Here is a 27,230-nt window from a genome sequence, read left to right as displayed (position 1 = left end):
TTAATTGTTATGTTTTGTGCTGCAAGTAATTCTGAATTTAATCTGTATAATCTTTTCTTGAAGGACAGACTGCTACATGTACTATTTTTACATTTTAAACAAATAAAACACCTTGACAAGGATTCACAACTTGATCAAACTCACCCTGAGTCTGTCTTCCTGCTGTGTTGTCCGTCATGTCCTCCTGTGGTCCAGTGACGAAGTCGTCCACACTCTGGTAGATGTGCACCACTCTCTCCTCCATCTCTACACTGTCCTCAGTGTCCCCTCTCTGTTCTCTGTCTCTATCTTTCTTTCTTACCTCCTTTGTCATGTCTGGCTCTGCATAAATATGTTCTGTAGACATCTTACAAGTATGAGAGCCTTGAAAATAAACTATTGAGTAGTAGTAGTACAAATAGTAACTATGTTGTATATGCTGTGCCTATATTGATTAGTCATATCAAAAATACATGAACTGTATAACCATAATTGTAGTGGCTTAGCAAAATATGACCTGTGTCCAGTCTGTGGCTGGTTTGGCACAATGCTTCCGCGTTAAGGATGTACAAAACCTAAATTCTCAAACACACAGGTTGTGTAAAGTCATACACCCACCCACCCATGTCGTTCTTGCATTTATTCGTGTGTTGAGTAATTGTTACCTCAGTCCCTCACAAGCATGCAATGTAGGGGTTGTGCAGAGAGTTGGCAAAGTAAGTATGTATAGCACTGGGTTGTGTAATGTCTTGTATCACGCATGCACGCACAGTTTCTTTTTGTATATATATATACAGTATATATATTTTTTTTCTGCCTTTATTGATCAGATGAAAGTAATCTGACGGGAAATGGGGAGAGAGATGGGCTGTCAGGGATCGGGAGTGGAACCCGCGGCACGCCGTCAGGCTGGCTCAGCAGCCTGTAGGTACCCAGATGGTTGAGCTAACCGCCCGGGACACGCACACAGTTTTTATTCACATTGCACGTTTATTAATTTGTGCGTGTGTGGGGTGGGGGGAGTAGGTGTTTGGAAGTATAGCACCTTCTCTGCATGGCCCTGAGGCTCTAACATTATTGTAACATCATGTTCTAGTGGTGACAACATGTACATTACTACTATTCAATGTGTTCCCTGTTCTTACATCCTGTCACTCTGGTTGTACTGTAATGATGTCAGGCCGGTCATCAAATCAAATCAAAAAGTCGAATGTGACAAAAACTAAATCTTTCTAAACTTTCATTTTTGGGGTGAACTACTCCTTAAACTCCTTCACCTTCACCACCTCTAGGCTACTCCTTGCATCCTCGGGTAACCGTCGCCCATAATCCATCTCGCCCACGTTATTTTTCCGCAGACCTCGCGCCATCATCGTACTGTAAGTCTGTATATCATTTAGGCACAAATTCTGTCATACTTGTACTTACAGACAGTGTTGTAGTGCTACTTTTAGAAGAGGGGGACGGCCCATAAGACACGTACGCACGCACAATCCGCACATGAACGTGCATTTGCGTGCATGTGTGCAACGCACGCAGACACACTATTAAAACATGCAGACAATTTAGAAACAGGGTTTACAATGGGTAAATGACAAGTCAAAAAACATGTTTTTGACAAAAAAAATAATTTTAGACGTGAGAGAAGTGGGGGGGATAGCGCTCCCCCGCGTGACCCGCGTCCCCCACTACACCCTGCTTACAGATGGACATTCCTCTTCTCTAGACTAGTGCATGCCTCCACCTTGGTGTGATGTGACCCAAATATTCACAGAAATGAAAACTAAAACAAAACCATAATGAGTAAAACTGTCATTTTCAGCAGTTTGATAGAGAGTTAGTATCTTACTGTTTGTTTGTGCCAGATATTATAGTTGTTATTACGGATATGTTCTTTCAATCCGTTGTTTATTTCCCTGCGCCGTTTTCCCTAGATTATTTACAACCAGCCTTGACCTACTTTTTTAGGCCCAAACCACACCGCTGCAACTCCTTGCAACATGCCATTTGGAAATAATGGTTGCAAGGAGTTGCATGTTGCAAGGAGTTCCACCCTCTGGTGTGGTTAGGGGCCGGCCCTTTACACTTACACACACGCACGCAAACACGCACAAAGCTCTCAAAATTACAGCTGGTTTCAGGGGTTCCCCAAAGTCTTGAAAAAAAATTGAAATACTTTTGAAATACTTTTAAAACATTTAAAATGTTTTTTGGGGGTCCCTCCCTGGTACAAAACATTAGGGACTTTAAGCAACGACGGCTACGGCAGTCGGCTCCAGCAACCGGAAATGGATCAGTGCTCGATACATAAACCTGCTTGCTGTCGCAGCCCTTTCTACTACGGCAGAACCCACACTTACACGTAGTGTCTACAACGCCATGTCATAACCATGTTTATTGAAATGATATACATACATTTATATACATTTACACAGATTGCTCCATCACCTCTCTTATGCTGTGCAATGTGCTGGCATGCTCTGAATGAAGAAATAACACTAATACCATATGCCATATTAACCATGTGTATTAAAACTGTTTTAGAATAACACAGATTGCTCCATCACCTCTCTTATGCTGTGCAATGTGCTGGCATGCTCTGAATGAAGAAATAACACTAATACCATATGTCATATTAACCATGCTTATTAAAACGGTTTTAGAATAATATAACACAGGTTTCTCCAGCACCTTCCTCTTTCCACTGGTGTTCATGTCCAGCACATGTAAGAATTAAGCAATATCGGGCAAGTTAGCTTAACGGTTTTGACAGCTACGGACGGTGATTGCGTCATAGCCGCTGTACTTCCGCCTAGCGGAGCCGTCCTCAAAACAGTCGTTGCTTAAAGTTCCTATTATCAGATGTGGGTTCATGGCCAAATATGGGGTCCTTGACACGAAAAAGAACGAGGTAGGCGGCGGCCTAACCAATCTCAACGTCTTGTGTCTACCACTTTTCTCCCATGGTAGGACTGGCCTGGCTTTCTATTAGAGAGAATTGCTGCCATCTGTTGTTAAAACCATGCAGTTTCAACTTAGACTGCACTTTCACAGTAGTAATGGTCTTATTGTCTCCACCAGGCCGAAGGCACATGGGGAGAGAGTATGTTTTGCACTCCGTCCGTGTGTCCGTCCTTCCGTCCGTCCGTTACCAGCTAATCTCTGGCACCGTTAACCCGGTCGATGCCAAACTTTGCACACACACTCCCTGGATGCCAACGATGAACCTCTGCCCCACATTTTCCAGAACGGCCTGTTATAGCGCCACCATGAGGCAGCTTTTCACATTTTTTACCTAAAACTGCACCGATCTGCGTGAAACGTTGCATGCACACTCCCTAGAGGCCAAGGACAAACCTTTGACCTGCATTTTCCGCATCTGCCTTTTATAGCGCCACCAATAGGCCGACTTTTTTGTAAAACACATCTTTTGATATTACTCCTCCAGATTCTGTCCAAAAATCTCACAAATCGTTACACAGTATCTCTATGGTCATGTGCTCAAGTCGGATCTGTCCGATATTTCATATTCCATCCTAATTGGCTATAATTGGCTTTCACAGTTTGCAAGATTGCCCCGTTTTGAACAAAAGCCTCAAATCATGAACGCAGCGTGCAATTTACGTGAAATCTTTCACACATTTTCTTACTAGGCTGAGGAATATATCCCACCCTTTTCACATTGGCCTGTTATAGCGCCACCAACAGGTTGATTTTTGCAAAACACATTTTGGAACAAAATGCCTCAAATCATCCAATTGCCATCAAAGGCATTTTGCCAAACATCACACACACTCCTATCCTCCTGGTGGAGTTTCTAGTTTACAATGGAATGAGAATGAGACTAGAAAAATTGCCCTTCTGGGCACAGGTCTCCACCAGGAGGATAGGAGTGTGTGAGATGTTTGGCAAAATGTTTAGGAGTAATATAAACATGTTTTTTTGTTTGTTTGTTTTTTGCAACAATTTTCTTCATTTTGTTGAGGAAATGCAGAGCCAGATCACTCATCGAATCTCTGAGGATAGAATTCTGGATGAGCAGGACATGTGCAGCATTTTGAACGAAACGGGCCAATCAGTGTATAATCTGATAAATCCAACAGACTCGTCTTGATCACATGACTACAGAGATCATGTGTACCGATTTGCGTAAGATTTGGATGAAATCTGTGCGACTAACATACTGTAAGCAATGTGTTTAGCAGAAATCGGCCTCATGGTGGCGCTATAACTGGCAGATGTGGAGGGATGCAGGGACAATGTTTTTCCATGGCCTCTAGGGAGTGCGCATACATAAGTTGTATACAGATTGATGAAGTTATAGCTAAAAACAGGAATTGGCCTGTTATAGCGCCACCATGAGGCTGATTTGGAAAAGAATGAGTGGCATGTCGTCCTTGGCCTAGTGGAAATGTGCGTGTATAATTTCACGGAAATTGCACACTGTGTTTGTGATGTGTGGCATTTTGTTCGAAACGGACCAATCATGTGAGGTTTGGAAGCCAATATTAGCCAACCAGGATGGAAGATGGGAAATTGTGCAGATCTGTGTTGATGACATGACTATGGAGATAGTGTATACTGAATTGTGTGATGTATGGATAAAATGTGTACGAGTAATCTACAGAAATGTGTTTGGCCTAAATCGGCCTCATGGTGGCGCTATAACAGGCCGTTGAGGAATATTTGGGGCAGAGGTTCGTTGTTGGCATCCATGGAGTGTGTGTGCAAAGTTTGGCATGGATCGGGCCAACGGTACCGGAGATTAGCTGATAACGGACGGACGGAAGGACGGAAGGAAGGAAGGAAGGAAGGACACACACACGGACGGAGTGCAAAACATACTCTCTCCCCATGCCTTAGGACACACACACGGACGGAGTGCAAAACATACTCTCTCCCCATGCCTTCGGCCTGGTGGAGACAATAATAACATACCGGTACTTAAAAAACAACAACAGCCTATTACATTTAGGATAAAATGAAGTATTCAAATAAAGTTACATAGATTATTACCAGCGTGTAGTAATGACAGTTCTACATAACAGCAAATTATTGAAACAATTAGACTCAAATTTAACTAAGAAATGACCAAGAGATAACACAGGGGTCATTCATTCTAACCACATCTTTCTTTTCAGGTGCACTGCAGTGCACCTGCACAAATCGTGGTTGTTATGCATGCGTGCATGGCAATAGTTTGTCTTGAGTTTAACATCAGACCAGACCTATATGCATATCCTACATAAGATGTAAAGATTCTATTTCTATTCTATCTCTAGCTATCTGAACAAGGGAGTTACACACGTATCCAGAGTGATAGAAACGCATATCGGTGAGGGAGTGAACAGCAATAGACAGAACAGAACAGATAGATATAGAGGCAGGGAGGAAAGAGAGATCATAATATAAGGCCGACTCTTTCACAGCTGTTCTTTAGTAGTCATAAGCCTCAGCTCTTACTCCATCAACACATGCAGAGCAGCCACAGTGACCTCTACTGTCCAATGCTGAACGGACACAATGATGAATGCACAGATCCCCTCAGCAGCCCGTCAGCAAATAACTCTAGCTCTGTAACCAGCCAGAAACAAGGAGACACAAACCAACCGAGATCTAAGACTTCAACTCAAGTAAAGTCACATCAGCCGACTGACACGGGAAAGAAAAGCCATATTTGCAAACGATGCGACAATGGCTTACAATGTTTCGATCACCTGAAGTCACACCAGCGTCTCCACGCTGGAGCACCTTTCCGCTGCGAGCAGTGCGACAAGAGCTTCAAAGAGTCAGGTAATCTGAAGGCACACCAGCGCGTCCACACAGGAGAAAAGCCCTTCCATTGCACGCGGTGTGCCAAGAGTTTCACTCAGTTAAGTCACCTGAAGTCACACCAGCGCGTGCACACCGGAGAGAGACCCTACCGCTGCGATCAGTGTGACAAGACTTTCAGCCAGCTGGGTCACCTGAAGACTCACCAGCGTCTCCACACGGGAGAGAAGCCCTTCCGTTGTGAACAGTGTGACAAGAGCTTCAACGAGCTGGGTAGTATGAGGATACACCAACGCGTCCATACCGGAGAAAAGCCATACCATTGCAACCAGTGTGACAAGAGTTTCAGCCAGTCGGGCACCCTGAGGACACACCAGCGCATCCACAGTGGGGAGAGACCCTTCCACTGTACGCTGTGTGACACGAGCTTCAACGAGCTGGGCAGTCTGAGGAGACATCAGCGCATACACACCGGAGAGAAACCATACCACTGCACACAGTGCGATACGAGTTTCAATCAGCTGGAAAATATGAAGAAGCACCAGCGTCGCCACACTACATTCACGATTGGATTGATTCATCCATGTCAATTCCTGTCTCAATGCCATTAATTTCAGCACACACGCACGCACGCACGCACGCATGCACTGGCCAGGAAAGAATAAAAGCATGACTGTCACATGCCACAACACCATGACAACACACAGCAAGAAAGAAAGGAGCCAGAATGGAAAAAGGAAAGAAGCAATAGGCCTACAACTCTGTAAACAAAGCAAAGCGCTAGCGCCCCTCGCTTCACACAAGTGTGAGTTTTTTATTAGCTTAGACTAATTATGACACCACATACAAATTAAAAATTTCCAACAGATTGGGATTGTCTATACGCTATATATAACAATACTTTTTTTCTCCATTCATATCAGGATGTAATGACAGACTACAATAACCCACATATCTCCCAGCCAGAGTTAAAAGTTTGAATTAATGTAGAATTATGTGCAAAATGTAATGTAATTTGTATATAGATGTGAGGGGACTCAAGTTATCTGAAAAACAAAAAAACCCTCTCTCACACACTTATTGATGCCAGTGTGCCAGTATCATTTTTTTGCGGCGACGAAAATGAAATGCTGGGTACCGAGGCTAGTGTGCCAGTGATCACCATCCCCTGTGCCAATGTTGGGCCCCATGCTGAATGTTGCCTAATCCCCAATATTGATTGATTGGCAAGTGCTGTCCAACCTCAAAGTATAATCCCTCAGAGGGATGATTACAGCTATCTAATAAAGTCACTGCTACTGTAGATGGCTGGAGAGGAGCAGAGGTAAAAGGCAGACATTAGAGGAAGTAGGGATGAGCCTCAGAAGGTGGCCTAATTAAATGTACAGCAGCTTGGCAGTGGACAGCTGGTCATCTGAACAGTGTATGGAGCTAGTCTGATTAAGGTTCGAGTGGGAGAGGCTATAGGCCTACAGTTTCAGTTGGAGCAGGTGTGATGTGTGATAGAAAAGTATAAGCAAGAATGAAAGGGAAGGTGTACAAGATGGTGGTGAGCACCAACTATGTTGTATGGTTTAGAGACAGTTGCACTGAGGGAAAGACAGGAAGCAGAGCTGGAGGTAGCAGAGACTAAAATGTTGATGTCCTCTCTGGGAGTAACAAGGATGGATAGGATCAGGAACGAGTACAGTACATCAGAGGGACAGCACATGGCGGATGTTTTGGAGATAAAGCCAGAGAGGCCATGCAGGCTGAGATGTACATAGGAGGTACAGAGGTACAAAGGAGGGATAGTGAGTATATCGGTAGAAGGATGCTGAGGTGGAACTGCCAGGTAGGAGGCAGGAGGATATTTATGCATGTATTGAAAGAGGACATGAAGTTTGCGTGAAAGAAGACGAGGCAGAGGACAGGGTGAGATGGAGGCAGATGATTCACTGTGGTCGACCCCCGAAGGGAAAAGCCAAAAGGAAAAGAAGAAACTGAAGTTAGAAAATGAGTTTCTTAGAGAGGAAGAAATTGTAAATGAATCATGCATCCAAAAATAAAGGTCATTGGAAGTGGGAATGAATGTCCATTCAGCAAGACAGACAGCCGTAGTAATGTCTGTATGTAAAATCTACTGGGCCGGTGTCTTTGCACCATTCTGTAAGGTAGACAGACCCTGGTTATATTCCAGAGAGGGTTGTGTCTGACACAGGAGCGTTATTTCAGAGCGTGGTTTTGGGGGAGTTTTGTCATTTTCGGTTGTGCATCGGAGGTCAGTGTCGGTAGGCCAATCACAGGCAGGCGGGGCGTTATCATGCCTATGCTCGGACACAAATGGAATTCACGCTTGTGCAATAGGGCATTACAATGTAGGCCTATAAAGATGTCAGCAGCACTAGCAACCTCAACATAAGAGAAATAATAATTACGAGTGCCAACACTATTTTATTTGATCTTTTTTCTTTTATTTATTTGTTTGTTTTGTTTTGTTTTGTTTTGTTTTGTTTTGTTTTGTTTTGTTTTGTTTTGTTTTACCTGTGCGACTTCTTGATGTCTTCAGTTTGACCGGCACCTCAAAAGGACTAGTGTGCATGATTGCACTTCAATTAACAAGGCCATTCGTCGGCCGTAGTTTGTCTATCTGGAGAAGACCATGTTTCATATATCCTTGAGTAGTATAAAATCTCACTTTATCTATATGTTAGGTAGGTAGGTAGTAAGTAGGGCTGCACGATATGAAAAAAATTTCATATCTCGGAATTTATGCCAAATATTGTGATATCGATATATTATTGATATTACTGTTACAATTTCATATTCTATATTTTAAGTGTTGAAACTAAACATTTAAAAAACTGCATAATAACAAGTCAATATCACTCTTAATTTTAAGTGCTATTGGGTTCCCACAATTGTTATTTGATATTCTAAGTGTAGCAACAATGCAAACTAGAACTGCACTCTGCCGAGTGCCTACTTGCTTGTTGCACACAAGTAAGCCATAAATGGCCTGCTAGTGCGCAAGCAGAGCGCGCAAGTACTGTCGACCGCTACAAACTGTCAAATCTCAGCTTCTCTGTGAAAGAACGTTTGAAATATTGAATTATTAGGTTTAGTTATTTGCTACGTACCTAGTTTTTGGAGGTAAAAAAAAGTAATATTGTGAAGTATGGTAAAAGTTTCTATCTACGTCATACGCTGGCACATCAGGTGCAGATTCAGTTCTACAGGTTTTTCAACCTGCAATCTTTTCCCTGACCAGCAGAGCAGAGTCATCTGCGAACAGGAACAAGCTGATGTCATGTTCATTTACATATATTAGGAACAGTAAAGGTCCCTAGTATGCTTCCTTGTGGAACGCCACAGCTCACTGGGAGGGGGAGGGGGACACTGGGAGGTGCCCCTAGTGGTTAACACTGAAAACTGACATTTGTGATGATTTGATTGGCTGAACACGGAATGTGATGTATGATGATGAAGTGAGGGCGCTCTCACTTCACACAAGGAGATTTTATATTTACATTAAAATGTACAAACGAGGGGCCGAAAACATATATTCTTTAAATTACATTTAAGGCCCAAAAGTTCTGCAAATGCTACAAATTGCCACAAAACCTCTGATATCCAGTCATTTTGGGGATGAATAAGAAGTACATTTAGGTCTGAAAATGATGTACCGTGCATGTTCAACTTCAAACAAATCAGACAGGTATACTTCACTTTATTGCCGACATATGCTCATATGTCCCAGAACATACATTATACTTAATTTACCCCGAACCCCCTTTAAGGAGGGTCTGTAACTCGAGAGTGCGCAGATTGTTACTTCATCACTGACAAGTTTACATTGGAGTCCCAGAGGTCAAAGTCATATCAAACTGAGGGTCTGTGTATAATACAATATAGCAAAATAATTGCCCCACTGAGCGATTAGGCAGGTGAATTGAATGAAGCAGCAATCCCCTGGTAGCTGATTCTGGTACTGTAACTTAACCACAGCTGTATGAACGAGCGAAACCGGCTTCGACCAATGGGCTCAAATCACGAGCTTGCGTGTGGAGGGTAGTTCATGACAGACAAATAAAGGACGGCACTGTGCATGCATAGACGCCCCGCGGACACTACTGCGCATGCATGCGATAGGGCCCGGCGACATCACCACCCAAGCGCAGGCATATGTGCTGGGGTGAATCATAGACACATAAACGTAGACACCCTTTCCGGCTCTGGAGCGTATGTGCTCAAGAGGGGGCAAACTTTCCCGAGATTCCTTGCGAAGCCCCGCCGAAGCATGAGCGTGCGTCCACCCCTGGTGCATCCTTAGAGTATAAGCGTCCCGGAAAAGATGCGCTGTGATTGGCCAGTAATCACTTGAGTGGCAGCGTGACGTAACGTGCCTTCCACACTTCCGGCGTACTTCCTCTCCCAGTGTAAATAATATCTATGGGGTGAACAGCTCCCTTTGATATGAATTCTGGACTAGGATTTCCTGTGTTCACTCTAGTCTTAGTCGTATGGCCTGCGCAAATCACAGTTGTTGGGCATGCATGGCAACAGGTTGTGTTGTGTGTGCGATGTCACTCGTATCGCTCACAACACTCTAGCTCTGGTCAGCCAATATAAGGCAGCTAAACCCTGTCTTATTTTGAGAACAAGTGACAGGCGGGAAGATAGATGTTAAAAAAAACAGATGAAAATGGCGGACAACATTACCGTTCGGGTACAGTCCCCTGATGGAACGAAGAGAATTATTTCTACTACGACGGAGACTACAGCTGCTTTCTTGAGGAAGGTGGAAAAGGAGTTCGGCTCCAATTGCAACGGTTTCAGGTTCTCCATTTACCTAAACCGGGACAAGACTGGTGAGATCCTATCCCAGAACAAGACCCTCGCTTTTCTTAGGATTCAGCATGGCACCATGCTGTTCCTTTTCCCCTCAGGTTCCCCAGAGGTCTCCAGGAGGTCTCCAGAGAGGTCTGCTCCATCTTGCTCCCAGATCCAGGAAGATGAGATCGACCAGTATTTGGCCAAGCAGGACGGCAGGATCTACCGCAACAGAGATTCACAGCTGTGTCGACACAGCGCTCTCGGAAAGTGTGTGCACTGCGTACCGTTGGAGCCTTTCGATGAGGACTATCTAAACCATCTCGACCCCCCAGTCAAGCACATGTCATTCCATGCCTACATCCGTAAGCTGACTGGTGGCGCCGACAAAGGGAAGTTTGCAGCACTAGAGAACATCAGCTGTAAGATCAAAGTGGGCTGTGAGGGACACCCTCCATGGCCAGAGGGCATTTGCACCAAGTGCCAGCCCAGTGCCATCACCCTCAACAGACAAAAATACAGACACGTGGACAACCTCATGTTTGAGAACCACACCATTGCCGAGCGATTCCTGAACTTCTGGAGGAGCACGGGTAACCAAAGGATTGGATACTTGTACGGCAGGTACACCGAGCACAAAGACATCCCTCTGAGTATACGTGGCGAAGTGGCTGCAATCTACGAGCCCCCACAGAACGGCACGCAGAACAGTGTCGAATTGCTGGAGGACCCCAACGCCGCGGCTGTGGAGCAGATTGCTGCCAAGCTGGGCCTGTGCAAGATGGGCTGGATTTTCACTGACCTGGTTGCCCAGGATGTGAGAAAAGGCACCGTCTGCTACAGTAGGAACAAAGACTCTTACTTCCTTAGTGCAGAGGAGTGTATCACGGCTGGATTCCTCCAGAATCAACATCCAAATCCCTGCAGGCTCTCAAGAGATGGCCATTTTGGATCTAAATTTGTCACAGTGGTGGCAACAGGTGGTCCAGACAACCAGGTGCACTTCGAGGGCTATCAGGTTTCCAACCAGTGTATGGCTCTGGTGAGAGATGAGTGCCTACTGCCCTGCAGAGATGCTCCAGAGCTGGGCTACGCCAAAGAGTCCAGTTCTGAGCAGTATGTTCCAGATGTCTTCTACAAGGACAAAGACAAGTTTGGAAATGATGTCACCTTTCTTGCTCAGCCTCTTCCGGTGGAGTATCTTCTCATAGATATCCCCACCACGTTTCCCAAGGACCCACAATACACCTTCTCCTCCTCATCCTCCTCACATGGCTTCCCCATCGAAAACCGTAATGCCCAGGGAGAGAGACAAGACGACAACAGTTTAGCCACATACCTCGCCCAGGGCTCCTCCTCATTCCTGAACACCATCTCCGACTTCCACCTGCTCCTCTTCTTGGTCACCAACGAGGTTGTGCCGAGGAACAGCGTTGGTCAGCTGCTGGACGCGGTGAAGGCCTCCAGTGAGGGCTTGGCACAGATTTGGAAGAGGTCCGAGCAGTGGGTCGCCATCGAGCAGCTGTGCAGCATAGCTGGACAGCCGTCAAGCTCTCTGGAGTATGGATTGATGGGTGGAGCACCTTCCCCCGCCTTCTCCTTGGCCGTATGGTCGTGCCCCCACTGCACTTTCATGAACCAGCCGGGCACACAACATTGTGAAATGTGCAGACTGCCCAGCAGTTAATGCATCCACCCATTCATCCCTCCCCTGTACCTGTCTCCAAGACCTTTTCCCCTTCATCTCTCCAATTGTATTGCCCTTCCCACACCAGTGACATCAAATCTGGACCAGCTGTGAGATTTGAATGTCCTTTCCCCTCTATCCTTCCCCCTTGTGGATGACACCTTCTGACCTTCATAAATAAGTCGTGAGAGCTCCGCCGCACCGAATGGCACAAACCAGCGGCTCACCAGCAGGGAGGTGTAATATAAATCCCTGGTTTCCAGCGTCTGGTGTGGGTGGGGACCATCTGTACACTTACATTTGTTAAATTAACACTGAGTATTTTACAGTGTAGATTGGGGTCCCATAGATGAAGAATTGCATCAAGTTGGGGTCCGTCGTGGCCTAATGCACATCAAACTGGGGGTTTTCAAACAATGAGATTGATAAACACTGAACTAAACTATATATACTGTAAAGTGTAATCTAACACTGTAAAAGCTTCTGGTTGTCTCACGGTAAAGTTAAACTTTTTCTCAACTGTGCCGCTCCACTTTTTGCTGGCTCCTCCTCCTTCCATAGCAGTAACGTCGGTGCTTACGCTTCTCCAAAGACAACACAACCACTTTGTCGCTTCTCAGAAAGCGGAAGCAGAATACAACTGCAAAATGAACATCAACCTCTCTTTTTTTCCCTTTTTTTTCCACCTCCCCTTTTAAAATGTCTCCTCGATTTAGACATTTGTTTGCCAATTCTTACCATAGAATATTACATGTGGGATTCAATTCATATTGACGTAAATGGAAAATGGGTTATTTATGTACCACCTTTATCCAAAGTGCATACAATGTGCATTACATTCTCCCATTCACACACCGACGGCAGGATACCATGCAAGGCACACCAACCTGTAGCCTGGAAGCCAGCCTGATTGATGATGATGCATTGACCCATATGACGTCACAGGGGGAATAGACATGAATAGATATCGGGAGCAGTGAGGGGCGCACTGTCTTACTCAAGGACACTGTGACAGTGCAACATTAATCCAGAGGGAACAGAGAACCCTCAGAGAACTCCAACTTCAGATGGCTCCATATTTGTAGCCTGGTTAATAAACCAGACCGAATCAGCCGTTGGCAAAAAAAAGTTGCCTACCAGCGGATTACGGTCTGGCGAGGCTCAGTAGCACGCCTCTTTCCTACAACCGAGAACAGGTCGGACCAATCGGGACACGGTATGCAATATGGGCGGGCTTTGGTACAGTGACGTTCAATGCTTGAGACCTTTGACTGACAGTAGCTCTGACCAATTGCGTCAAAGAGAAAATGTGCCCCGGGAAATGAAATCCAAGTGGAGCCAGCCCAGACTGATATACCGCGACAGTGTTGTGTGATATTAGTCTGGCTTATTAGCCAGGCTACCATATTTGGGCTCCCAAACCATTAACTACCTGCTCCAATATGTCCAGAGATCTCACCCACAGCAAGCCTTGGCAGTACATCATTTTATAACGCACGTCCTTTTGGGCTCATGAAAGGCTATATAAATTCAAGCTACTAAGCTTGGTGGTTGTGCGGTGAGTCTGTGGGACTATGGATCTGAAGATGTATGAATTCACAAAATGTGGAAAAAACAAGCATCTGATAACGTTATCTATTATATCTACAGTATAATGTACTTTAAAACTCCATATTTGGGCAAGGTTACTGGGTTACAACTGTGTGTCACCTGCAGGGTCACTGCTGATTGGAAGGGGCCAAGCACTGCAGAGGAGGTTGGAGGAGGGCTGTTTGTTCCTGTTATCTTGCATTTTCATTGTATGTTTTTGGCACAATATTTATTGAATTTATTGAAGTTTGGAAAGCAGTAGGTCAGTGGTTCCCAAACCTTTTCACGTCAAGGACCCCCAAATTGACACTAATTAGCCCGCAGACCCCCATTTGAAAATATATGCCTGCAGGGACCATGAGAACATTTCTACGGCTTTAGCAGTGATATTTGTATTGTAAAATCACTGTTAATTTAACTCTGAGAGTGTACAAATGGAACCAAACGGGTTCATTCGGTTCCATTTGTACACTTTCAGAGATACAGACCCATGAGGGTCCATTTGTTTCCAAACTATCATTTAGCTGGGGACCCCGAACTCCCGCAAGGACCCCTGGAGCCCACTTGGAACCACTGCAGTAGGTAATTGCAACTCATGCAACATCAACATACAACATCAACTCGTGGGTCTAGCTAGGTTTGCCTAAACCTAGACTTTAAAAGGCAGGCATGCTATTACTACAGGTGAGGGGAGTTCAGTTTGACTTGAGACTTGTCAGAGACAACAGCAGGAGAGAGCTGCCAGCTAGGGCCTTTGTGAAAGGTTTAGCCTGTAACTGTAACCAGTATCTTGAGTTCCTTATGTGTTGTTTTCAATTGTCCTATTTCCGGAATGTTGTTATGGCCAGTCTTATAATTTATGTTTGTATTTTCTTGCACTGTGATATAGTTCCGAGAGGTAAACTAGAAAGGTGCAATTCTGGGAAATTGCAAGTGAGTCATGGGAATCCTGTGAACTGAATTCCTTCTTACCATTTATAGTATGTGAAGCATGACAACAGTGTGTCGAAGCATGACCATAAGCTTCACTTTTCTGCTGTGCAAAAGTTAACAAAGAGCACATTCACTTTGCAGCCAAAAGAATCCTATAGCAATAGCACTAATAGAATACCCAAAACTGTATTTGTGGACCTGTCTGCTTTATGGAGCCTTGTCCCATCGTCCAGCCATTCCACATACATGTTTTATAATTGTATACATATTATTGTACATAGATATAAGGAACAGTTGCCTTGATCAACACATTACAGTGCAGATAAAATTACATCTTTAAAGACAAAAGCTTGATCTTATTTAACAAAGAACAATACCTGTTGTTTACCAATTATTACAAGTATATTAAGTACACCAATGTCTGCATCACAAACATAATAAAGTCCTTTTGCACACCTACTGACCGAAGTAGGCCCAACTACGGCTGGACCATCACCTTCACAAATTGCATCCCTCCTTAACAGATGGTTCAGTCCCTCCCACATCAAGGCCTTGCTGTAGTTTTGGACCAATTAAGTCGTCCCCTGGGCCAGCAACTGAACATTCGTCTGAACAGTATATCACTTGCCTGGAGAGAATGATCAATAAAATGTCATTTTCAGGTCAAATCCATCATGTACGCTCTAAGCTGTATTATTTAAACACAACATCACATTTATAATGACAAGTGGAAAGCATGCCCTGTGCATCAAGTCCATCAGACGGCATGTGTGGTAGCCTACATCGTTGTTGCATCTGGCATTGTACTATTTTCCCTCCTTTTTCTTAACCGGCCACGCATGTGTGACTGTTAGTACCTCGGTTAACGTATGCGCCCCCCTCGCAAAGACTGCTGTAGCACTGCACCATGGTGTTACGTGCCACATATAGGTAGGTTTGTTTTCCTCCATCTGTCTCTCCTTCCCTAAAGTGCTCTGCCAATCAGCCCATCAAACCTGACTCCACCCTCATCCAATCACAACCATCTGCTGTCTATAAAAGGCTCAGTTCCACCTGAGCTCACTCTCTCAACTCAACCAGTTAATTTCACGACCAAGCTACACCAGGCTTTTCGCGCACAAAACGCGCAAGTTTACCCTAAATGCGTGCGTTGAATTTAGGTCCAGTCCTATTTTAAAAAACGCACACGCAGGGTTCGCGTTAAGGGTAAACGCGCAAGAAAAGCCTGGTGTAGCTTGTCCGTCAGTATGTAGCCCTGTCCCTGCAGCTTCCCGTTTTGCATCCGGGACCGTTATACCTGGATGATTTTATTTTGACACGTTTGCTGTTACATTGGTGTGTTGTATATGAATCAGTTGTTGTTGAATATGTTATATATGTAAGTTACTTAGTTTTGACTGAATATGTTGCTGTACCTGAATTGTTATTGAATATTGTATAATATGAATACGTTATCTAGGTTTGATTGAATATGTACATTTCAATGAATACCTGAATCAATTGTTACTTGTAGCTGAATTGGATTGAATCTGTTACCACATGGCGTTAATTGAATCTGTATTTACCTGGTGTTCATTAAATCTGTTCAGATTAATATGTTTAATATCTGTTGTTGGTTTAACCTGGCCACTGTTAAAATCTGTATTGAGCTACATATTACATCCTTGTCGCACTATGTTTAATTCTTGCCTCTCATACACTAAGAAAGGACAGACAGTTAAAGCAATTGTAGCTGCTTACACTTCTATTCAAATTTACAGTAAACACAGTAAAAACGTACCTCTTGGTTGATGTCTTGATACTGCAGGCAGAGAAATGGGAAAGAACAGTTGTCACTCCCAAGAAAATCCCCTGAATCAACAAAGCGCACATCATCAATAATTACACCAACTAAAGCAACAATCCAAACAGTAAGCCACATCTGTAGTATCTCCAAGGACCCCCAACAACGTTGGCTGTGCGAGGGCTTGCTATGGTCAAAACTTTGACTCTGCTCTAGTCTTTTGGACCCTTAACAAAGCCTATACAAAGCTGAGACGTGCGTGTGTGTGCGTGCGTGCGTGCGTGCGTGCGTTCCCTGCAGGGTGCGTGCGTTCCCTGCAGATACTCCTGTCTATCATGGGGAATCATTGGCATGGTGAGTAGGCCTACATTACTCTTCAGTTTGAAGAATATGTAATGACGTGATCGTCACACAACTAACCTTATATGGTAGTCATCAGTCCACATGTCTGTCGTCATCCCGACTTGAACGTTATAGACATCACTTATTTTTTCTGTTGACTTCTCGTGGCATACACGAGAGACGGTCGTTGGGGTCAGGCCAGTAACTTTTCTGCAGGCAGTGGACAGTAAGTTGCACCGGTGTTGATTAGTTCCTGAGCTAACAGTGGACAGTAAGTTGCACCGGTGTTGATTAGTTCCTGAGCTAACAGTCGACAGTAAGTTGCACCGGTGTTGATTAGTTCCTGAGCTAACAGTGGACAGTAAGTTGCACCGGTGTTGATTAGTTCCTGAGCTAACTCTTGTTATATCTTGCTGCAGGCAGTGGACAGTAAGTTGCACCGGTGTTGATTAGTTCCTGAGCTAACTCTTGTTATATCTTTCTGCAGGCAGTCGACAGTAAGTTGCACCGGTGTTGATTAGTTCCTGAGCTAACAGTTGACAGTAAGTTGCACCGGTGTTGATTAGTTCCTGAGCTAACTCAGTCGACAGTAAGTTGCACCGGTGTTGATTAGTTCCTGAGCTAACTCAGTCGACAGTAAGTTGCACCGGTGTTGTTTGGTCCTGAGCTAACAGTCGACAGTAAGTTGCACCGGTGTTGATTAGTTCCTGAGCTAACTCAGTCGACAGTAAGTTGCACCGGTGTTGATTAGTTCCTGTGCTAACTCAGTCGACAGTAAGTTGCACCGGTGTTGATTAGTTCCTGAGCTAACTCTTGTTATATCTTTTCAGAACTTAGGATACTAAGGATGTAACGATACCAAAAACTAACAATAACAATACTGTTCCTGAACAGTGTTGTTTTCGTAGACTGAAACTATGACGAAAAATGTTCGTCGACTACCTTTTTTCACTGACGAAAACTAAATGGAAACTAAATGAAAACTAAGCTATGATGACTAAATATACTGTCGATTTTGTCAACAAATAAAAACTAGACTAAAATGTTAGGAAGGGACTAGTGGACAAGTCATTTTACACTTGGTTGCATGCTGAAAATAGCAGATCTACAAGCTCACAACGTGACACGTTGTGAGCTTGTAGATCGGCTATTTTCAGCAAGTGTAAACTCAGCCATTAGATCACCTGTAGATCATTTTAGTCAACTAAACTCTTATGATATTTAGTCGACTAAAACTAGACTAACACTAAAACATACCTACCGGGTGACTAAAATGTGACTAAAACTAAATGAAAACGTTTAAAAATATTTGCTGCCAAAAAGAACACTGTTCCTGAAGAAACGGTGCGGGCTCTCTACTGTATTGACCCATGTGACGTCACAGCCCAGCAGGCAAACGACCCTGGAAATAAACATGTACAAGTAGCGAGCTACTCCATGATGATGTATTGACACACGTTCATTTGAAATTAAGAGATTTCCCCAGTGAGAGAATTAATAATTAAATAATAATATAATAATAAAAAGACAACTAAATGTCTTGGAATTATTTTATATGATAATGATGAATAGTAAGAGTAAAGGTGCGTTCAGATGGTTAGAGCGGCGCGATTACATACAAAGTCGATGCAAAGACGAGAAGTTGCGCGAGCGCCGCGACCTGGCGCAGCACAAACGGGATGAACCGAGGCGAATATTTAAATTCAAGTCTGAACGCACCTTAAGAGAGTAGTAAGTCTCAGAAGGTAACCGGAGACTGACCCCCAGTGTTCCAGGAGGATAAAAGGTTAACCCCAAGAATACCAATGTAATCAGACGACCTTGGTTCAGTATTTTGGATAAGCAGTTCTCCTTTCCCAGTGAACGCTAATGCAGATGGCTCCTTATCTTCCTTGTTTACGTTCCCCATGCTCTATGGCACCCCATTCAGTATTCAGACATAATCATAACGTGTAGTATAGTTATAAAGTTGCAATAGTTCCGAATCTAGTCATACAATATAAAATAAGATGAATACTTGTTTGTTTTGTATCAGTTTTTTCTGTGTCCTGAAAATTGTAATAAAATTACTTAGGCCAATATTTTAATAAGCTGACGATGGAGCTGGGTGGAACTCCATTTTTGGGGCGTTAATAGTGATGTAATCAGGTGTTTCATGTCATCAGACCGGAGGCAGCTCTGTTAAAAGAAACAAAACCGAGGACAACGAGCGATTCACCGGGATGGCGTCCTCTGCCGACTGTGAGCACTACGAACGCAAATGTTTATTAAAGGCGCCCTGCTGCGATAAGCTGTACGTCTGCAGACTGTGCCACGATGCGGAGGAGAACCACGAAATGGACCGCTTCCGGGTCACAGAGGTGGAGTGCATGGAGTGTCACACGCTGCAGCGGGCGCAGCAGACCTGTCGGGAGTGTCGCGTACGGTTCGGGGAGTACTACTGCGACGTCTGCCACCTGTTCGACAAGGACAGGCTACAGTACCACTGCGAGCCCTGCGGGATCTGCCGGATCGGGCCACGAGAGGACTACTTCCACTGCGAGACGTGCAACCTGTGTCTGCACGTCCAAATGCGCGGGAGACACAAGTGCGTCCAGAACGTGTCGCGGCAGAACTGCGCCGTGTGCCTGGAAGACATGCACTCGTCCCGGATCAACGCCGTCCCCATGCCGTGCGGCCACCTCCTGCACAAAACGTGCCTGGACGGCATGTACGCGTCCGGCGGGTACCGCTGCCCTCTGTGCATGCACACCACGCTGACCCCGGAGGTCTCCCGGCGACTGATAGAGGAGATGGACGAGGACATCGCCCAGTCTCCCATGCCCGCCGAGTACCGGGGCGCCACCGTCCAGGTCATGTGCAACAACTGCCAGGCTCGCGGCACGGTGCCCTTCCACGTTCTGGGCATGAAATGCGGCAGCTGTGGCTCTTACAACACAGCCCAGGATGGAGGTCTGATCCTGCAGCAGCTCCAGGGGGACGTTGCATATGAGCTGGAGACGGAGACTGAGGCGGAAGCGGACATGGAACCTCAGTGATCCTCGGTTTCTACTCACAGCTTAACCTTCTTTTTTTTTTTGAGTGGCTAGCGGCTCCAACGTGTGGCTTTGTGGGTGCGCCACCCCGTGACGTCATGTGTCAGCCAAGCCTATATGGACTACTTTTTACGTAACAATTTCTTCCGAACAAACTTTCAGGCCAACATCACCATACATAATCAGCATGATAAAGGGCGCCGCTCACTTCACACAAGTGTGATTTGTTCTTTCATGGACCCCCACTTTGAGTTGCATTAGGACCATTTTGCTGTGACAGCCATGTCTATGGACCTTTAATGTTTGCTTTAAGCAGCTTGTACATCGGCTACTTTTGGGTCATTCTACGAAAACGTGCCATTTTCCATTTTCAGTGTTCGATTTTTAAAATACCATTTTTAAAAAGCTTTTAAGACCTTTTTTGGATATAGATCGGTACCTACCAGCATGCCATGCCATGAGGCGTGCCATCTCAGGCTATTTTTTTATTTTATTTTTTTCACACGTTTAATGAGCATGCATGTGCATTGTGCAATTTGTCAACCCTGTTACCAACATTACTTTTTGAAAATGTTTTAAATACATATTTTGAACAAATGTCATACAATATGAAAGATGACAAGTGAAAATATTGATGAGTTTTACTGTTTTCACACAGATCAACCTGCATTTTTTCAATTGATAACCATACAGCACCTTATTTTTAAGGGGCGCTAGCACCTTCTATAAACAGCTTTTGTCCCCACACGTCTCAATATTTGCCATTGACAATGAACGGAGAAATGGTGTCAGAATTCCGCTAAATATGACGTAAATTAAACATCAAAACGTTAAACACCATTGACATTGAAGGGAAAACTTACGTCATATGTAAACGAGCAACTCGGCTAACCAATCACATGTTGGTGGGAGGAGCGCTTGGCCAATAAGGGACCACCTTATGTACCTTATGTAGCAATGTCAAATGTCCACTAACATAAATTGATGTACGATGACAAGAGCGCCCCTCATTTCACACGGGTGTGATTTCTGAATTTGAATCCTGAAAGGAAAGAAACAGTTTAGGTCATAATGAGGTTTCAACCCGAACGAGATGATTTGATAAAATTTTTGAGGGGTTATATTCAGCTATTAGTGTAGATTTTCATCTTACACAAACATTAAATTCCTATTGACAATGAATGGAGAATTGTGCCGTAGATGCACTGATGTGTGAGTATAGGGACATCTTGTATTCAGTCCTGATTGAAGGAGATGGGGAGCCAGTGAACAGAACGGAAGATTCCACATTGATAACCTGATCTAGAGCCCTGTTTCACCCAGACCCAACGTGAATGTTGAAGACATTTTAACCACTTGAACCCTACGGAATAGTGAAAAATCACACCCGTGTGAACTGAGTGGTGTAAGGTCTTATATAGACTGATCAGCTGTGGTCTGACGTAATGTCTGACGTAATGAAATCACACCCGTGTGAACTGGGTGACCATAGCAACCATGCTCATTTTTTGGTACGAACAGACAGACAGACAGACACGTAAACTAACAAAGCCAGTTGTAGGAGTGGTTTACACCACTCAAAAACCCCACCTCTCATCTGCCAGTAGACTTGGGTGAAGTGATGTAGCCAAAAGGAAACCAAATGAACAATTATAGGGAGCCTCAGAACTGTGCAAAATCTTATTTTTATTTCTTTATATATAGCATTAAGCTTTTGGTCATAGACCATATAGTCATCTGAACCACACCCGTGTGGGGCGATCTTATCATCATACATCATCTCATTCCAGCCAATCACAATTTGCGTCGTCACTTTTGTCTTCAATGTTTGTGTTTACACAATGTATGTGTAAAACTGGCCATTCATTGTCAATGGCATTCAATGTTTGTGTTTGGACAAACACTCAAAACTGGCCATTCATTGACATGGCAATGAATGGCATTCAATGTTTGTGTTTGGACAAACACTCAAAACTGGCCATTCATTGTCAATGGCATTCAATGTTTGTGTTTGCCCAAACACTCAAAACTGGCCATTCATTGTCAATGGCATTCAATGTTTGTGTTAGGACAATGTTTGTGTTTACATAAACCCTCAAAGCTGGGCCCTCAAAAATGAGTGGGTCGAGTACACAGGCGACCAAGGGTATAAAAGGTTCAAGTGGTTAAAGGACCACTTCACCACTTTTCAACTTCTCTTCCTATAATTGGTCCTAACTAATGTTCATGATAAAATACCACAATTCTTTCCTACTCAGTCTGTGTCTCATAGGAAGGCTGTGGGCAGTTCAGAAACCCGTCCACCAGTGACATCATCGATGGTGAATCCAAGCTAATAGAAACGGCAGGCTTTCTTTTCCTGAAAAGTTGCAATGCAAAAGTTGAAGCCATCGTTCTCGCGGTAATACAAATCTAAATATATATTTTTTTAAATCTTGTTTAAAAAAAAATCTGCCTAATGATGATGTTGGTGGACGGGTGTCCGAACTGCCCAAAGCCCTCCTATGAGACACAGACTCAGTAGGAAAAAATGGTGGTGTTTTATCATGAACATTAGTGAGGACCAATAATATGAAGAGATGTTGAAAAGTGGTGAAGTGGTCCTTTAAAGACCCAGGCATGGCATTGGAGTGGCTAGCCCTCAAATAGTATTTCACTTTTATGAGGCAATGATATATGATGTGAAAAAAATCACACCTGTGTGAAGTGAGGGGCACTCTTATCATTATACATCATCATATATCATCTCATGAACAACTACACAGACACACTTTTGGATAGACATACACACACCCGGTAGGTAATTTGGAGCAGGTGTGATGATGACGAGGCATTATACAATGTAGAAAGGAGGGACACCTGCACACCGCCACTTGCTAGGTTCAGAGCATTTATTTAAGAAGCTACGTTTCGGTCTTGCAACCTTCCTCAGGCTTGATAGACATACACACAAAGCCATGCTGGAGCGGCTAGCACTGCTCTAAAACAAGAAATAAATCGCCATCTCTATTAATCGATAAACCTACATGAATGAACAATTGCCCAAGATCTGTTTGGAACTCCATATTTTGTCAAGAGTGACGTCATGTTTGGTGATGCGTGTTTGACCTGGTTTTGGTTTAAAAGAGTCACAAATCTGTGTGTTGCTGGGTAAACCATGGCTTCGCAGACCACCGTGACAGAAAATAAAACGGAAAAGAAACCAAAAGGAGAGAAGAAGAAGCAGCAGCAAGCAACTGTGCCTGTCGAAGAGATTGCCGCCATCGCTGCTTTCCCAAACTCTTTGACTGAGGAAGAGGAGGCCCTGCAGAAGAAATACAATAAACTCAAAAAGAAGAAAAAATGTCTCAATTCCTTGAAGAACAAGAGTTGCAGCAGCCAGACCAATCAGAGTGGACTGAGACGAACCTTGACTGACCAGCAGGTGGTTGACACAGCAAAGGCGACGGAGCAGGCAAAGAAACTCTTCAAATCCGGGGCCATTAGTGCCATCAAGTACAAAAGCTCAGGCTTTAAACGTTCTCGACAATCCATCAAACCCAAGGACTCGGAGAAAGGTCCAGTCGCAGCTTTCCTACCGTTCCGTAGGGATACCCCTACAGAGGAAGGTCAAGTGGAGTCCCACAGGGAACCCCTGTACGAGAGCTTTGCCAGTGTTGAACGACCACAGGAGGAGGAGGAGGAGGATGGGAGGGCCATGTCATCCGGCCACCACCCCAACGGAGACCACCACTATAGGGGCTGTGACCGAGAGGTGCACGGAGACCCGGAATGGGATAGAGACCATGACCGGGGAAGGGACAGGGACGGGGAGTGCGGTCGGGACCGAGATCGAGAGAGGGATTGCGGCCGAGACATGGATCACTGCAGTCAAGACGGGGACCGCCGAAACGGAGACCACCCCTTTCAGGACGGGAGCCACCTCATTAAAAATGGGGGCCACCACCCCATTCAAGACGGGAACCACCCCATTCAAGACGGGGACCACCCCATTCAGGACGGGCACCACCCCATTCAGGAGGGGAACCACCCCATTCAGGACGGGAACCACCCCATTCAGGAGGGGAACCACCCCATTCAGGAGGGGAACCACCCCATTCAGGATGGGAACCTCCCCATTAAAAATGGGGACCACGACCCCATGCAGGATGGGAACCACCCCATTCAGGACGGGGACTACCCCATCCAGGACGTGAACCTCCCCATTCAGGATGGGAACCTCCCCATTCAAAATGGGGACCACCACCCCATTCAGGACGGGAACCACCCCATTCAAAATGGGGACCACGACCCCATGCAGGATGGGAACCACCCCATTCAGGACGGGGACCACCCCATCCAGGACGTGAACCTCCCCATTCAAAATGGGGACCACCACCCCATTCAGGACGGGAACCACCCCATTCAGGAGGGGAACCACCCCATTCAAGACGGGAACCTCCCAATTCAGGATGGGAACCACCCCATTCAGGACGGGAACCACCCCATTCAGGAGGGGAACCACCCAGTTCAGGACGTGAACCACCCCTTTCAGGAGGGTAACCACACCATTCAGGAGGGGAACCACCACATTCAAAATGGGGACCACGACCCCATGCAGGATGGGAACCACCCAGTTCAGGACGTGAACCGCCCCTTTCAGGAGGGGAACCACCCCTTTCAGGAGGGGAACCACCCCATTCAGGAGGGGAACCACCACATTCAAAATGGGGACCACGACCCCATGCAGGATGGGAACCACCCCATTCAGGAGGGGAACCACCCAGTTCAGGACGTGAACCACCCCTTTCAGGAGGGGAACCACCCTATTCAGGAAGGGAACCACCCCATTCAAAATGGGGACCACCACCCCATTCAGGAGGGTAACCACCCCATTCAGGAGGGTAACCACCGCATTCAGGAGGGGGACCACCCCATTCAGGAGGGTAACCACCCCATTCAGGAGGGGGACCACCCCATTCAAAATGGGGACCACCACCCCATTCAGGAGGGTAACCACCCCATTCAGGAGGGGCACCACCCCATTCAGGATGGGCACCACCCCATTCAGGAGGGTAACCACCCCATTCAGGAGGGGGACCACCCCATTCAGGAGGGGGACCACCCCATTCAGGATGGGCACCACCCCATTCAGGACAGGGACCACCACCCCATTCAGGAGGGGCACCACCCCATTCAGGAGGGGGACCACCCCATTCAGGACAGGGACCACCACCCCATTCAGGAGGGGGACCACCCCATTCAGGAGGGGTACCACCCCATTCAGGATGGGGACCACCCCATTCAAGACGGGGACCACCCCATTCCGGACAGGGACCATCGCAGTCGAGACAGGGACCACCGCAGTCGAGATGGGTATCATCGTAGTCAAGTCAGGGACCAGCGCAGGTACGGCAGCCGAGACGGGGACCACTGCAGTCGCAGTCGCAGTCGCAGTCGAGACAGGGACCACCGAGACAGGTATTATCGTAGTCAAGTCACAGAGCAACGCAGGTACTGCAGCCAAGACGGGGACCACTGCAGTCGTGACGGGGACCACCTAATTCGAGACAGGGGCCACCGCATTCGAGACAGGGACCACCACTTTCGAGACAGGGACCACTGGAGTCGAGACAGCTGGGACCATCGCTTTCGAGACAGGGACCACCAAGTTCGAGATCGGGAGCACTACAATCGGGACCGAGAAAGAGACAGAGATGGACAATTCAGGCGGGTGGTGCACAGGGGAAACACGGTGTACGTGTACGGTGGTCTCGCGGAGGACAGCCTGCGCTCCGCCTTCTCTCCACACGGCACCATCATCGACCTGAGGGTGGACAACGTGCACAACTGTGCGTTTGTCACCTTCGAGAAGATGGAGTCTGCCGACCAGGCCGTTGCCGAGCTGAACGGGAGCACCCTGGAAGACGTCCGCATCAAGGTCAGCATCGCCCGGAAGCAACCCATGCTGGACGCAGCCACCGGTAAATCTGCGTGGTCTTACTTGGCTGTGCAGAACGGCGCCAAAGGCTCCTATGATGAGAAGAGGAACCACGTTGTGTACAGTGAAGATTATCTACGACAGTGACACTGTTTCTCAACCTTTCAAGTTGGCAATAAGTTGGGAGTGCATGCCCAACCTGGTTATGAGATACTTTTTTACTAGGGATGCACACCGATGTATCGGCCACATATCGGTTAACTGACATTAACCAATGGCAGTAGCTGATTTGTATCTGTTGTGGATAAGCATACATTTTGTGTTGGCTATGTTGGTGTGTTGGTTATCTGCAGCCTAGTACCAAGCTGTAGATTCTGAACATATATTTCTTGTATTGAAGATGTATTTGTTTCCCTGGCACAAAAGGCAGAAATAAAAAAAGACAAAAACTAAATAAAACATATCTGTATTGGTATCGGCCAAAACTTTCGGTGCATCGGTGCATCCCCACCTCCACTGTCACAGTATTGTATTGGTCTCTCTGTTTGTGTTCCCTCTATATGGGCATAATGTATATGCCCATATAGGTAGATTTCTGTAGCTGCTGTCCATGTCTGGGGATCCCTGATCATATTATGCACATAGTATGGGCATATCGGTCGGATCGAAGGTTTTAACATTAACTTTATAATGCAGAGGTGTAGAGGCTTAGCCCCTCCAATGCATGCCTTTTGAAGATTACGTCATGGGGTTTTTAATGTTTGTTTTAGAGCTCTTGTGAGTTGTGATGTAAATCGTTTGCCAGCCAAGTCTATGGACTTTGATGTTTGTTTAGGGCACCAAATGGCGACGTAAGGCGTCATGTGGCCGATATAAATACAGTGGGTGCCCCTCACTTCACACAAGTGTGATTTTTATTTCAAATTGAGGTCATATGAAAACCTTACTTACCTTACATTTTGTTGGCCCATAGAAAGGTCACATATTCATCACATTACAATTACATCAATGTTATTGAACTACTTTACTTAATCCTTTCCATGCTGAGGACATAAGGTCTTCACCAATGGTCTGCCTCTTTTTCTGGATGGATTCATCTGGTTGTGTCCACCTCATGGCTACCCTTGGGATGGCACTTGGGTCCATTCTGCACACATGACCAATCCACATCCACCTTCTGAGCTCGATGACACTTCATAGTCACATATCCTCAGTGTTCTCCCAAGACATCTTGGGCTCCATTTTCGTCACCGCTAAACCCCTTATCCCTAAACTTCTTTTCCTTTTTTACTATTGTGCAAAACATTTTTGAATAGTTAAAATGGCCAGTCTACAAGCTCACAACGTGTCAAAGTAGATTGGCTAGTTGAACTATTC

The 27,230-nt window shown here is 45.5% G+C and overlaps 2 protein-coding genes across 2 annotated transcripts; both read left to right on the top strand.

Annotated features, from left to right (window-relative positions):
• Nucleotides 1-10,435: 10,435 nt before the first annotated feature.
• LOC306933484 (nuclear protein localization protein 4 homolog) lies at nt 10,436-12,250 on the top strand (the record flags this gene model as incomplete). Its single annotated transcript, XM_079515730.1, has 1 exon — nt 10,436-12,250. The coding sequence occupies one exon, from the start codon at nt 10,436-10,438 to the stop codon at nt 12,248-12,250; it is 1,815 nt and encodes a 604-aa protein (XP_079371856.1).
• Nucleotides 12,251-19,111: 6,861 nt separating this feature from the next.
• Nucleotides 19,112-19,936, top strand: LOC306934261 (RING finger and CHY zinc finger domain-containing protein 1-like; the record flags this gene model as incomplete). Its single annotated transcript, XM_079516833.1, has 1 exon — nt 19,112-19,936. The coding sequence occupies exon 1, from the start codon at nt 19,121-19,123 to the stop codon at nt 19,934-19,936; it is 816 nt and encodes a 271-aa protein (XP_079372959.1). The 5' UTR covers nt 19,112-19,120.
• Nucleotides 19,937-27,230: the final 7,294 nt, after the last annotated feature.

The sequence above is a fragment of the Electrona antarctica genome (assembly GCF_951216825.1).
Source record: "Electrona antarctica genome assembly, chromosome: 12".
Lineage (NCBI taxonomy): Eukaryota > Metazoa > Chordata > Actinopteri > Myctophiformes > Myctophidae > Electrona > Electrona antarctica.
The sequence above is the reverse complement of the archived record's forward strand: the minus strand, read 5'-3'. Positions and strand labels throughout refer to the sequence as shown.